The 14,924-nt window shown below is 39.5% G+C and overlaps 2 protein-coding genes across 2 annotated transcripts; both read right to left on the bottom strand.

Moving 5' to 3' along the window:
- On the bottom strand, positions 1 to 11,736 carry LOC145433393 (acetylcholine receptor subunit alpha-1-A-like). The gene is made up of 11 exons (XM_080310486.1): positions 11,376 to 11,736; positions 11,153 to 11,316; positions 10,340 to 10,494; positions 9,995 to 10,103; positions 9,810 to 9,913; positions 9,156 to 9,265; positions 8,656 to 8,850; positions 4,067 to 4,227; positions 3,812 to 3,926; positions 1,819 to 1,940; positions 1 to 358 (listed from the first exon to the last, which is right to left on the bottom strand). Exons 1-11 carry the CDS (start codon positions 11,401 to 11,403, stop codon positions 161 to 163), a joined length of 1,461 nt encoding a protein of 486 aa, XP_080166612.1. The 5' UTR covers positions 11,404 to 11,736; the 3' UTR covers positions 1 to 160.
- Positions 11,737 to 11,876: 140 nt separating this feature from the next.
- LOC145433394 (uncharacterized) lies at positions 11,877 to 14,697 on the bottom strand. The gene is made up of 10 exons (XM_080310487.1): positions 14,518 to 14,697; positions 14,301 to 14,449; positions 13,754 to 13,848; positions 13,632 to 13,672; positions 13,464 to 13,562; positions 13,307 to 13,401; positions 13,064 to 13,237; positions 12,872 to 12,987; positions 12,671 to 12,776; positions 11,877 to 12,192 (listed from the first exon to the last, which is right to left on the bottom strand). Exons 1-10 carry the CDS (start codon positions 14,528 to 14,530, stop codon positions 12,148 to 12,150), a joined length of 933 nt encoding a protein of 310 aa, XP_080166613.1. The 5' UTR covers positions 14,531 to 14,697; the 3' UTR covers positions 11,877 to 12,147.
- Between the last annotated feature and the right edge of the window lie 227 nt (positions 14,698 to 14,924).

Genomic DNA, 14,924 nt, shown 5'->3' with positions numbered 1-14,924 from the left:
GCAACCGACGTATGGTGTTGTACAGTGTACATATCACATCGCACAAATATATTTATCACGACTAATCGACTATTTCGATCCCATATCGAGTTCACGAGATCTATGGCTGCTTGTTTTCAAATGAAGTCGATAATATGTCTCATATCGAGTACTGCCGCGGTCAAGTTGCAGTGCTACTATCTTTGCCGCAATTTAACAAGCAGGAGCCGTCGTTACTCTTGAAAATCGATTCTTCGGAATTCAGCTCGACAAGTCGTTGGGCAAATATGAAAATCGTTCCAAGTAGACAGGCAACGATGAAAATGTAGAGAAGAAAATGATCCATAACCATCGCGACGTATTTCCATTCGGTTTGCTCCTAAAGATATACATTGGTGAAAAGCAGAGGTGGTCTGTAACGAAGTACTTCTACTTATTGAAGTACTCAGGTAGTTTTCCACTACTTGTATACTTACTCAAGTACATCTAATTTCCCGCTACTTCTACTTCGAAATATTTTGTGGTCTACTTACTGACTTTTCGCTATTTTCAGTTTGTCAAGAAGAAGTAGTTTAATACTCCGATCAGAAAGATATCCTGAGGAATTTCGGGCTGTTTTCACGGAGTATCAACGTTTAATTTTCATAAAAGTAGAGTAAAGCTCATAATTTTCGTCGCGCTTCGTACACAGTAGACTAATATGATTTCACGAACGTATCGGTGAATATAATTTAGGTAGCGGGTTGCGTGGTTCCGTTCACACCGCATTGTCACCCATATGAAATATTTCATCACAGCAAATATGGCCCATCTTAGCGTTTGAAACTACCATTTCGCAATCTAGCATATACCTATCATATCGTAATCTAGCAGCCCATGGCGTGACCTATATCTGGAAAAGTGGGCTCTGATTTTTTCTTGACTTCACATCTGTTTTTAGCAGACCACTGTTGAAACTTTCTGGAGAAAATACATGAAATATATTTTCCGCTTTTTAGAAGTAGTATAGATATTTCTCTTTCAATTCCCAGTAAAGCTACACCAAATTGCATTTTTACGATCAGTCATATTTTTTATTACCATTTTACTAATCGCGCAAAGTGTTAACACCGTATCCGACACCACTTCTCCGTGTTGCTCTTCGACCACACTACGGGCCTTATAATATGGGGGGGGGGCGCCATAACATAATTTATTCTAAATCGATGTGTGCAAGTAAACAGATGATTAGTATCGCACTCCCATATCAATGCTATCATTTTTATCCCATGATGCGAACGAATACCTATGCTGTCGAAAGTTTATACTTCCTGGGATGCATCAATATGAATCAAGCTCTCCATCTTACGCATATCTCAATTTGCAGCTTCTGACAGTCTATATACGAACGAATCAGGATCGTTTTCACAACTACTTAATTACTTGAGTAGATTTGAAGTCATTCAATTCTATTTCTATTTCCAGTAGTTTAAGAATGCTTTTAATAGGACTACTTCTACTCGTACTTGAATAGATTTTTGCGTCGCTACTTCTACTTCTACTTGAGTAACTTTCTTGATTACTTTGACCACCTCTGGTTAAAAGTTACCGAAAGCACGCATACTTAATAATGAAAAACATTTGTTAAATAAGAAAGTTACATAACGATTTCACTGCAAAATCAAAACAACTCCGCAAGACCCTATTCATGTAATCTACGATCCCATCGAGAGCTAGCACCTCTGCTCCACACCACACAATCATTGTACAGTGATTTTCCCTCGCAATAAAAGCATCTTGAGTGAAAATAGTCAAACGAATCGGTATAGTTTTAGTCGTATATCGTGCGTAACTGCCTACCCGGTTGCTTTCCTCTTCATCTTTGAAATGTTCAGCGACAAGTCGCACGCCCTCGACTGCGTCTCTAATGTCCGGGTTCAGCATGAGCTGTATATCAGAACATTCCTCTCTTCCAGAGATGTCTTGATTCGGAAAGAATTGAATAGATTACGACAAAATCCATAGTGCGTACGCTTAGCACCAAACGGCTAAATTCGTGTAGGTAGGGTTGCATTTAAAACAACAATCAATTTAAAACAACTGTGTTTAAAACATGTTATAATTTTTTCATCGTTTTTTTTAGATGTGACATCACAAATCCCTAATTGTGATATCACAGTGGAGTGGCAGTGACAATCGAAAATACAGGGTAAATATGGCTCCTTCAACGAAAAAGGCTTCCGACCACTATCATCACTATCATATACAGACCAAAATATCTTCAACCGAGACTACATCGTTATGTAGCATTTTTGCGGTCATCATCATCAGAACACTCATTCCGTGTCAACGATCTATATGTACAATGTGTACACTGTACATGCTATAAATGTCGAACCGTCGATGATTTCGACGGTCCAGTCACTCCACATCGTGTATGTCGAGGGTCGACTTTATTAGATGAAAAATCCTCCATAGGCTCATACTACCAGTTTTTTTAAAGTTTATACACAATTATGGCGTAATTATACAACGTCTGAAAATATTTTTGTTTTTGTTTAAAAAGACATTATTTTTTAACATCATTTGTTTTAAATGCAACTCTTCGTGTGGTCATGATGGTGCTGAGACAGGCAATTCTCGTCGACCGGGCACACAAGTCTCTACTTTAACAGTATACGGCGATTGAAGCCACTCTCTATTTTGCAACAATTAACCGTTTAACGAGAGAATATTTAATGAATCGTCATTTTGAAAATCAGTGTATCTACTTGATTAACGGTCCGTTGTAACGAATAGGTATAAATCAGGTCCACCGCTTGAATACAATAGAGGTGGTCTGTAACGAAGTACTTCTATTTTTCCTCTACTTGTAGTACTTACTAGTAAATCTAGTGTTTCGCTTCTTCTACTTCGTGATATTTTATTTTTTACTTACTTACTTTTTGCTATGAGCAGTTTGTCAAGTAGAAATATTATATTCATTCAATGTGTATGAGGGAGAGAGAAAATGAAGCGAATAAATTTAGGGGCAGTTTTCAAGAAGAAGAATTTTCACCAAGGTTAAGTGAAGTACATAATTTTCGACGTGCTTCGTTATTGATAGATATGCAATGAAGAGCATGCTTCAGAAAAGTATCGGTCAATCTCATTTAGGTAGCAGGTTCCGTGGTTCCTTTCACGTCGTATCATCGTCAATATGACATGTTTCATCACAGTAGATAGGGCTCAGCAAAACGTTTGGAACTATCTTGCTGTAATCATAGCAGCATATGGCGTGTCCTAATCTGGAAAAAAACTGGATCTTGACTTATGAACGCTACGTCCTGTTTTAGTCGACAAACATAGAAGCTTCCTGGACAAAGACATGAAACATAGTTTTCAATTTGTAAAAATCTAGGCTCCTTCCCGCCGTCTCATCCGTGTGTAAGCAGTGTCTTACAAAAAGTCTAGAAGTGGTCCATGCTACGAGTCTGCATGAAATCAAAAATAAGGAATATAGGCCTGGCGTAAATGACCATTGTAGTCGACAAACACCATAAACACCACAAACAAACAAACTTTGTAAAAGTTCTATTCGGATTTCTTTATATAACGGTACACGGTCACTTTGAGTTCTTTTAATTAATTAGAGTTCTTTTGTCTGAAGTTTAAAAAGAATGCAGTACTCCCCCTATTTTCCAGAAAATTAAATGTAAATGGGCTTTTACGAGCTACGTTACTTCCAATTCTACTTGAGCATCTTTCTTGACTATTTTGACCGCCTCTGGAATACAGTCCTTAACAAGTATAGGCCTATGATTTTACATGTATGCTAAGTTGCTGCAAACTAAAACAAAACTGCTCATTTTACCCGATACATCCGAGTAAAATTCTTTCTTCTCGTCATCTTCCTTTCTCTCTTCGAATGGATCCACTTTTCGTATCGAAGAACTCCATATTATTTTTGGTAAGTAGACCATGAAAACCTGCGGGCAATAAGATACGTGTCCGAATACCAGAACTAGATTCCTGAAAGATGCCGCACTGAATTCGATTTCCTTAGAAGTTATTCATCACGAAATGTGCAGACCGGTTATAACAAATATTAGCGTAAAACCACACGTACCCGTTTAACCCAGTCGGGCATTGCATGAGTCGATGGAGAACGGTAATGCACATTGAGCACAAAAACCGTTATGATGATTGAGAGGGTCACCAGAATCATGGTGAAAAGAATGTATTGTCCCAGTAACGGCACGCCTTTTGCGGTAGAGGGAATGGCCTCCACTGTCAAAAATATAATTGCTAATTATTAGGGCTATTATTTTTTGACAATGCAAAAAAAATCAAAATCCTATCAAAAAATTGTCCAAATTGTTTACGAAGTCAAATTATTTTGCAAACTGCATTTCGTTGGTGTCGTATAGCGGTTGCACTGTCGATGAACTTTTCATTTGACATTTAACACCTGGTAGCCTAATACCTTGTCATTATAAATCATAAAATTCTAAGTTCAATTTTTTAGGTCATAAAATAATAATCGCCCTACTGATAATTACTAATTTATTTTATTATACATCGGGATCCTCTGCAGTTCAATGCATACCCTGGACAGGACCCTAGTATCTGATATATTGTAATCGTAAGTTAAAATGCTCCAGTCGGCCTACAATCTACACCACAGTGAAATTCTACAATCTACACGTCACTACTTTTATGCTTGGACTTTCGTGAAGAACTTGTTCAGTTATGGAAATTTGAGGGAGTTAAGGTGAATAGTGGGGTAGACATGAGCGTGGTCCGGGTAGATGGGAACGTTCGAACAGTTTTAGATTCTAATTTGAGAGTTGACCAGGATTCTGATGTCATATGTAAACCATCGAAGAAACGTTTCCCTTCTTCATAGAAAAAATAAATATACACCGTACATATATGCCGTGGCGAGATAGCGCAGTGGTACAATCCGCGGCTACAACACCAAAGGGTGTGGGTTCGAGTCCGACCGAGGTCGACTTCCGAATTTCGATACCTATGTGTTGAAGGTTTACCTAGGCTCCTCCTCGCCACCTCGTCCGTGTCAGCAGTGTCTTACAAAAGCCTAGAGGTGGGCCGTGCTATAAGTCGGTAGTTACGGAAAATAAGAAGAATATCGGCCTGGTGTAAATGACCATAGTAGTCGAAAAACACCATGAATACCCTAAAACAAACAAACACCGTACATATTTTATAATGCTGGGCAAAATCGAGTACTGGGTGATTCGCTTTCAAGTAGAGTAATCGAGTTGCACTTTAAAAATTCGGATATGTATCTTCTTCGCGGCCCCAAAGGAAAAATATGATATCGGTGGCACGTCGTCCAAATTAATTTCGTACTTCTGGAAGATAACTATATAGTAGCGCTTTGAGCGCATTGTGCGTATCTGTCACTACTCCGTGGTCCGTATCATGAATATTTGTAGTCTTGCCTAACATGCTTTACGATTCTGAGATACGGATAACGTAAATGTCGAGGCTCAAACGGTAGATATTGACTATTTATTACTCTCGGCGAGAAGACGTATATTTTAGTTACTCGTAAAAATAGAACATCACTGCGCGACTCGAATCATTACAATTGATACAGGACTAGGATTCGAGTGCTAGGAAAACTCGAGTAGGCCTACGTGAGTGCTTAGATTATGAATCGTGTATTAGTATAGATTGCTAATCTACGGAGGTTAGTAATTTATGCGCTATAGCAGAGGTCTCACACACGCGGCACGCCAGAGCATTTTGTGCGGCCCGCGACGACATTTTAGATTTTTAATACTTTGACAATGTATAAGTGTCACATATATCTTTTCAGGTTATAAAGTCAAAAGTACATCTTAAAATGCCCCGAAAGACTGAAACTATTCAACAAACTTCACTATCACATCAATTGCTAACGCTACCATGCAGTAGAAGATTCACTATTTCGCCACATTTCCAGTTCATGGTGACAAAACCTGACCCTTGGACGATTCGTGACTGAAATTTGTGAGTTGGACTTGGACGCGACCTTTCCTAGAATTACTCAGACTCGGGCTAACTCGATGGCAAAATGAAAATGACTCGAGTGCACTCGGAGTGACTCGGAATGCCGTGAATTTGTTAGAACCATGGACGCAACAAACTAATTGCGTATCAGGGGAATAGTAATAGATCAGAAGGTCGCAGCTTGGTATTTCGCGAACTAAGCAAGTGGATATGGCAACCATTGGCAATCTGTCAGTTACATCTTTGGTCGCTAAACCATGTTATTAGGGGCACTTACAAGTACCGAGTACCGTAGTGGTCGCTCCAACGATGTAACAACAATGGCCCGTTCTGCGTCCCGACATGTCAATCACTAGGACACATTCATTAATATATTTATATTATATTTATATTTGTTTCTGTTCCTATATTTGAAAATATTTGGCCTACTTATCAGAAGTATACCCGAATCCTGGATTGGAATTACAATGCTCAACCTAAAAATGTTTTGATATCAGATCAGTCTCTATTATTAATTCGTAAAATTCAAAATACTCATAGTAGCTGCAAAATTACAACCCGATAGCTTTTATGATGACATCATGCATTTTCCGCCCGTATGGTGTCTATAGCTTATAATTCATATATATCAAGTACAACAACAATTCTATTCAAATAGTTATAAATGTGATGATTCTTTTCGTGTCAGGCCTGAATTTATACAAGAGTAAATCACATTTGACGATATGTGTTTACAGTCAGCCTGCTGGATCGGCTCACTTTCAATAGGACAATTCATTCCCGCCAAATAAGGCCTCTTTGGAAAGACATAGAGTACCCCTATAAATGCTGCGGCCCGCGGCGTCGTCAAAACTGGAAAATTGGCCCGCGATCACATTTGAGTTTGAGACCTCTGCTCTATAGCAAGGGTGGGAAAACTGCGGCTCTTTAATGATTGCACAATGCACAGCACATGCGTTGTGCCAATTTGCTGGAGAGGTTTAGGCTGATTATAAAATGATGCATTCTATAGCGTATCAACAACATGCGTATTGTTTTCGCGTTGTTTCTTTCGCGTTCTTTCCTTGCTTGGCGCTCATGCATTAATGGGATATCACATATCATGGAGGATTGGTACAAGACGTCAAAGCCGTAAAAGGCTATATGTGTACCTTCATTGTCCAGCGGCATATGCACATCATGCACTCATGATATGCATATGCGCAGATCGTGTGTATGTGTATCATGAGTCGGTGTATATGCCGCAAAAACATCAAGGACAAAAATAAACCACGTCCTTTCCTTTGCTTATGGTTTACGTATAGCATTTGTAAAATTTCGGGAAAGGTGGGACTACAGGGTTAGAAATTTGCTATTGAACTCTTGAATCGAGTTCACATTAAACGTTCAGTCGTTCACCCGCAACTATAATTATGGTGCATGTTCATTCAATGTTCATTGTTCAATGATAAGTCAATGTGCTCAACAATGAACTTGATAATGATAAATCACGGTAGCGCAGGTCACAATCATTTACGGGTTGAATATGGCAACTACGGATCTCGCTTTTGCATGTAAAGGCTAGCAGTAACCGCAGAGTTTGGCCCAAGAAAATGTCGCTGAGCGAAAATTGCAAGAAAAGAAGGTATGAACAGGAAAATAGAACTGTTAAAACAGAATGAGAGAAATAGTTCGCATTCAGTGATAATGGAGTTAAGCCATTGTCTTTATCTGCCAAGGTTAGTTCATTAATTACAAAGCTAGTAACTTGAAATGTCATTACGAAACCAGACACCAAAACTTTGCTACGAGTTATCCAACGGAGACAGACTTACAGGGGAAGCGAGTGGCGCAGTTGGGTAAACACTGCAGTCACGACACCAATGGTTGCCGCAAGAAAAGCGGAAAGACCGTACGAAAATTACTGTGCGGGCGCAAATGACCCAAGATTTTAGATACGCGGCTCGCGTACGATGCGGGTCTGCCCACCGCTGCTCTTTAGCATTAGGCTTCCCAGTCGAGTCGAGTATTCTATTATCACTCAGTATGAACGACTCAGAAGGTTCAAATATATATCTTTTACGTGAGCACAAGGAATAGGCCTACAATGCCAGTTCTACATTACATTGAAAAAGATTTGGCATTTTTTCGACCTTGCCTATGTAAATATGGGTTGCTCACTACTTCACAGAAGTCACATTTTAAGTATCGAAGTTTCGAGGCAACCACAATGGAAAAGAGAAATGAAACTAATATTCTCGTTGATAAATTTACTATCAGGGCCGAGGAGCATATAATTACAATACCGGAAAAATTGTCCCTCGACTCGACTTGAATCAATAGAATTTATACTCGCTCTAATGATTACCAAAAGATTTTGGTTAATGTGCTTCAGTGTTCTGAAAATCACGACAGGATACAAGTTAATAGGATGATCTTGCCTCGGTAAGTCGAATTATGGGATTCAGAAGAATATCGTTATTACATTTAATATAACCTCGCTAGAATTCATAATGGAACAAGCAAGAATATGAAACTTCGTACAATGCGACAATTCAGTTTGGTGTACCTAAGAAGTTCGCCGTGATAATACAACAAAATTCAGAAATGCCATTTATTTCTTCGGGCAGAAGAACAAATTAGCGAAGTGAAATTGCCCGAACACTGTTTCGCGTTACCCGCGTTACCAGAATCGTCCTAGTAATGAACATGGCTCACCAATGACGAGAAGAAACACGACTAGAGATAGCAGCAGCGATACACTGAGCGTCATCTTCTCTCCAGCATCGGACGGAAGGTAGAAAACGGTGCAAGTTAGCAATGAAAACAGCATCGTTGGAAAGAGAATGTTCATGAGAAGATACAGCGGACGTCGTTGAATCACGAAATGATAGGTCATATCTACGTACGGACCTGGAGCATATTGTTTTGTGGAGATTTTACACAATAATAGTCAGAAAATTATCGTTTCCTATATCATCGTTGTGGAATCAAAGTACCTTATGTCAGTGCTACACATTTTGAAAAAAATCACTTTACGTAAAGTTTTCATTTTTTTTCGGCCACATCTTGGTCGTGATTAACCTTGAAAAATGTGGCAAACATAAACATAGCCAAAATATGGCCGAAGATATGTGAAAATTTGAAAAAAAAATATAAGCTGCTTTGATTCCACAGCGACGATATAGACAATAGGAAAATTAAAATAAGAAACCTACCTTTGCAGCAGTCGTATTTGATGTAATGTTTATGGCATCCTGTTGTCAACAGCTTCCATTCACCATTGGTGACGTAATTGGACAGGTCCGGTTTGTCACAAATGTGATTTCTAAACGAATCAACGCCGATATGTCGATTGGAGCCATCACTTCTTGATTAGTATATAAGCGTAGGCAAAAACCGTATTAGGATCTAGCTGGGCGGGCTAATCTTCTTCCGATAGAAATTCATTTGCAATAAGAGCGTTCATTACTTTTTTGTTCGTCGCTTAATGTCTTCTCACCCCAAATAGCTTGTTCATTCAGCTAGTGTAAATAGCCTATATTTAATTATAAATAGGGCCTCTGTTTGAATCTACAAAGCTTGTTTTTTTACGCACCCAGATACCTCTGTGCTCTAGTACTGACGTTTGTGTTAAGGTCACGGAAATTTTTCACACTTCATACTAGCCACATAAAACTGTTACCAGCCATATACATGTAGTATAGAGCTACGCATTTTACTTGCAATGGCGTATCTATAAAGCTGTGATCAACTCATAACAATGTCATTAAGTGCAAAGATTTGGTTCTTTATGTAGGTTTCTCTACAATATTACTTCTGACACAAGAATAGTTTTAAGCGCAATATAGTTTAAGAAAAATGTCCCTCACTTGACCATTCCGTCCATGTTCACAATATCGAGTAAATCTTGTCCCGATGTCCAGGGCCCGATTTTCATTGTGCAGTTTTGCGTGTCGAATGGAAAATTTGCCACCTAAGTAGAGATTTGCCACATTTTTCGACAGGCTATACAACGCATAGTCAGTAATCAGTCACATAATAACTATTCCCTTACCTGAATTTCACAAAAGCTGCTGAATATGACCGGAGGTTTCCATTCGACTGTGCCATTAAAATGGACTTTCGCTTTGGTGAGATCCGACACTGCGAAGTCTCCATCAGCACTGAAGAAAAAGCAGTCGTCAGCAACTTTTGAGAGGGATAAGGAAAATGAGCTATAACGTAACCAGAGTATAGGCCTACCTCTTTAATTGTCCAAGTGTGGCACGCTAACAATATACCCATGATATACGTCAAGCATTAATATTCCTATGAGTTTTCGGATTAAAGAAACCCACTCAAGCAATATAATCAATAAAGCATATCTGCGCATGCGCATTGCTCATCCTGCTAATTTTACTTGTTGTATAGCACGAAAAGAGGCAGCCAAAGCCTTTCAGCTGGAAGATGAACGTATTGGATGCCGCCGTAATGCGAAGGATTCCAAGACAGTCGCAGATCGACCCATCGATGATAAAGCCACAACTTTGTCTGAATTTTCTGCGAAACTTCACTCTGTAATTTACGTGAGTGAATGATAATAAAAGACTAACCACAACAGTGAGGATATACATGCCACATAAAAAGCCAGATTCACTAATTGACATTGAAAATGAAAATACACGGGCCGGGACTTCCATATCGATGAATTGGACGTCACTCAATCCACACTCCTACCACAGCGGTTAATGGCAGAATTGTTATATACGAAGTATAGTACCGACTACCGAGCGATAATAATTGATTCATGTTCTTGTTCACTAACGACGTGGTTGCGTAAAAGAATAGGAACATCAACCGATCGAAATCAACATTTCGCATGACCTGTTACCAGTGAACATATAGCTATAGCTAGTTAATATGGTATTATGTGTATTGTGTACCCTTGACGAGTCTTGTATCTCTCGGTTGAGTTGGGCAAGACTAGATTATGAAAATGAATTAACTTTCGAACTAAACGATCATCTGACTAGCGGAGCCCCGCCAGAGCCTAAGCAAACGACTAAAAGTTGCGATAGCCGAAGGTCTGTGTGGGCTGCATGTGAGCATTGAAAAAACTTCAAATTAGTTCCATTCGATAAAAGGGCTTATTTTGAAGAACGCTGATGCGCAATAATGCCAATGCCACAAAGTCTTATAAGCGAAAATTCATGTATATTACAAGTATACTCACAACATCTAAGAGCTGGTTCAGAGATAATTTGAAAATTACGTTAACTCTGTCACTAAATCCTTTTGCGGGCCGTACTCTTTTATCGTAATTTCTCGTTACGTCTTCGGTTATGGTAACGTTACTTTTGGCCATCGCAATCGTGACAACGGCGGCGATAGCGAGTCCTGTAGAATAAAACGCTCATATACCTCCCAATACATCGTAACGAATGTGTACAAATTACCCAAAATTCCTAAGCTAAGCACAGTCATTTCTACAATCTGTTGGAAGCCTGTCTGGATTAGCTACGCAGTCAATTGAAGTTCGATCATATCTATCCACGATGCAAGCTACACAATAACTCGCATGGGATTTGATGGGTGAGGTAAATTCAACTAGCAGTGTATGTTCTATCAACCATGACCTGTTGCTGCTAATGCAGTTCCTGAGCAGTGGGAGGTGTTAATTCGTTTTCAGTATCACTTCCAACACCTTGGCTCAACACCATTTCTTCCGATTTCATCTGCAGCTCAAATGCATGTGCAATTGTGTACCATCGATGATTAGATGAAGTCGAAGCACAACAATATCGCTGCATACGTAGCACTTGCTACGCACCGGAACCGACGCTGACGTGATTGTTGGCAATGTATAGCGACTTTACAATGCCTAGCTCACAGCGACTGTAGATCGTAATAACTAACCATGCCCCGTGATTTCAACATTGTTGATGAAATTTCAAAAGTTGTTGCGTTGAGAGCAGCAAGCTTATATTTTATTTCATGTACAAGGAGAAAATGATTGGCACTGGAAGAAGCACGAACACTCGAACAGTGAAAACTAATCCAACATCAGATGCCATAGAGACAATTCACGTCCATCGACATCGTGATGTTGTGAATCAGATCTCATATCACTCCTGTGTACCGTACTGTCACTATTACTCCGAAAGAGAAGGAAAAGCGTTCGAAGAGTTGCAGATGGATTGATCACAATTTCAATCTCAATATTCGGGTTCAGATTGGCGGTTCGTCGTCATATTTCTCGGAAGTTTCTGTGGACTGAAAAGAAAAATATTTCGAACTATTCACGTTATAGCTATGGTCGTTGGGGTCAATGCAACCATATCGCGGTGCATTTCATGTGAGTCACTAAATGTTTCATTTAGGCTAGCACTCATCTATGTTCACGACTCCTATCGATTCAAAGTAGTGATTCCGACAATATAGGGTGGACAATTCACTTCGAACTCTCGTTTTCAAAGTCCAAAACAAACTCATCTCCAAGTTGTCGCTCACACGTCTAAAAGTGGAAAGGTGAACTACAGTACGATTATGAAAAGTGCATCGCAACTTTTCTTCCATGCGAATAACTAGAAATATTCTGTCGATCGCAATCGAACAGACGACGAGAAGTTTACCACCTCTGGCGTTGGCTATTAATGAGGAAAGATACTTGAATAATTGCTCTCCTCGGTTTTTTACTAATATATCGAAACAAATTCCTAGAATGTCTAGATGATTTTGAAGTAATGATTACCTGGATTGAATTGTAGTTATCCGGTTTATGCGCTGTGACCAAAGATGCCTCAAAATGCACCATATCGGTATCTGGTTCTACGGTGAAGGCGTCTTGGATGTATTCCCTTCGGTGCAAATAAATAAGTTCCCGTTAATATTACAATGGTACGGTAAAAAGTTCGCAGCCTGTTTCTATTCCGAGTTCCGATCAATAACTTACTCAGCAACACGAGCACGAGGGTACATCTCTGATGTCAAAAGCCCTTGTTCCATTCCTTGGTCACACTCTCTTATCCGTCGTCTGATGAATTCATTCAGGATTGGAACAAAATACATCTGAATTAATTATTAATTAGTTAATCCGCCGAGTTTGATTAGCAAGAGCCGACAATTGTGAATTTCAACAGCTTACGTTCATTGTCGCGTAGACGACGAATACAGTCCACACCACAACATTGACGTGAGAAGCAAACATCTTCCTCGCTTCAATTTCGATATAAATCAAAAATCCAAGTTGTGCGATGAGTTGAATGAAAATTGATAAAATGAAGGCTTTGCCGAAAAGTTGAACGTATATAATTTTACTCTGGAAATGGCATTAAAATGTAAGAGCGGATATACGCACGATATATGTAGGCCTACATTGCATACTTACAGCCTCCACGGTAATGAGCCATAAAATGCTGAAAATTACGATAATTGCCGGGACACATATCGACTTGTACATGATTGGTAAAGTGAAATCGATCACTGCAGATTTCAAAAAGAAGATTTAAATGTACTACAAGGCTAGTACTTAAATTAATACCCACTATTGCGTGCCTCTTCGAGTCGTATAAGAGTTGAAGCTGGAACTACCGCCGACATGTTAATGTCCTTGGGAAGTTGTATACTCGTAGTACTGTTTATGTCTATAGCATACCAACAACAAGAACAGGAAAATCATTACTTGCATCATATCAATTCAGAACATAACTTACCTTGACTGCCATTAGGATGATCTAAGATCTTTTGCATCGTTCTGAATATTTTAAAATATCGGGAAAGGTGACGGTGTAAACTGCGAAATGTTATGCCTAGAAGCAAGTCAATTAACACTCACCCTTGCAATTTGTGAGGCGCTTCAATATCCGCGGAAAGATTTCGAAGGTTTGTGATGAGTAGGAGGAGCATTCCAATGTACAGAGAATTGATAATCTGCGATGAAAAGACAACGAAAAATAAATAAGCTACTTGCCTATTTACCAACGTTGGTATAGTGACTGGGTTGGTAGAATAGTAGATTACACAGGTATTTTTGTACTAGTTAGTTGGGATGCCTAACAAGAGCCAGGAATATCCAAGGATATCTATCTATGCATAGGCTACGCCAATTCATAATTAGGCTATACATGTACATTGTACATCACTTGGTTTGCCGCAGTTTTGTAAAACTGAATGTATATATCATATGTATAATTGACTAAGTCCCATATGAGATATCTAGTCGCACGTATCCCTGGTGCATCAGCTCGCCTAAAGGGTAAAAAGCAAGCCTATAATTTGTCCCCATCTACGATGATGATGTAGGTGTATCAATAATACCACTCCTGTCGGCGTGAAACTCCAATAGCCACAAAGCTTTGCCCTTATGAAATCACCGTACTTACGAAATTGAACCATCCTATGAGAGATGCTCCCGTTCGAATGGAACAGCAGCAACAAAATCGTTGCTGGTTCGGAAATCTGATCCAAGCAGGTTTTGGCATGTGCTGCGTTATCGCGTACCACGTTCCTCTAAGCGTCATAATACCTATCTCTGTTCACGGTAATAACGTATATTAGTGGTATTTTATTTAGCAGTGGCTAACACCGAATCTAGGCTACCTCCTAAGGACATGACTCGCAGTCCTGTGACAGGGCTTCCCCAAAAACGGCGAGGGAACTCTCATCTGCTGAATTTCATCCATATCTTTTATACTGTGATTAGCGATTATCCAGCTAATGTTCGTTGTCCGCGAATGACTTTATCGGGATAAAACGCTTAGACTATCTGTTGGCTGCAATTCAAATTTGACGTGGCGTGCATGAAGCAGGCATTGTCGTAGTCCGTCAAGAAACGCAATCACTCGTGAATCACGTGATTTCAATCGTAGCTCCAGGCGATTTTGGTCTGTTGAGAAATTCGCTGGATTTTCGTCTTATTTCAATTAACGTAATTCTCCGATATCTCATCGATTGAGTAACCTCAGACCTCGAAACGCGCCCCTAGTCGACTAGTTGGATTACAGCTC

Source organism: Botryllus schlosseri, chromosome 2 (assembly GCF_051294905.1).
Source record: "Botryllus schlosseri isolate E-star chromosome 2, Bs_hap1, whole genome shotgun sequence".
NCBI classification, from domain to species: Eukaryota; Metazoa; Chordata; class Ascidiacea; order Stolidobranchia; family Styelidae; genus Botryllus; species Botryllus schlosseri.
Note: the sequence above shows the minus strand (reverse complement) of the source record. Positions and strands in the feature narration are given on the sequence as shown.

Coding starts and splice junctions, on each gene's coding strand:
- LOC145433393 (XM_080310486.1), bottom strand. CDS start 11,403: ATGACTGTGCTTAGCTTAGGAATTTTGG. Junction 4,228..8,655: donor CGTGTTTCTTCTCGTCATTG/GTGAGCCATGTT, acceptor TATTTTTGACAG/TGGAGGCCATTCCCTCTACC. Junction 1,941..3,811: donor ATTTTACTCGGATGTATCGG/GTAAAATGAGCA, acceptor TTCCGAATCAAG/ACATCTCTGGAAGAGAGGAA.
- LOC145433394 (XM_080310487.1), bottom strand. Junction 13,563..13,631: donor TCATCCTAATGGCAGTCAAG/GTAAGTTATGTT, acceptor GGTATGCTATAG/ACATAAACAGTACTACGAGT. Junction 13,402..13,463: donor ACTCGAAGAGGCACGCAATA/GTGGGTATTAAT, acceptor TGAAATCTGCAG/TGATCGATTTCACTTTACCA.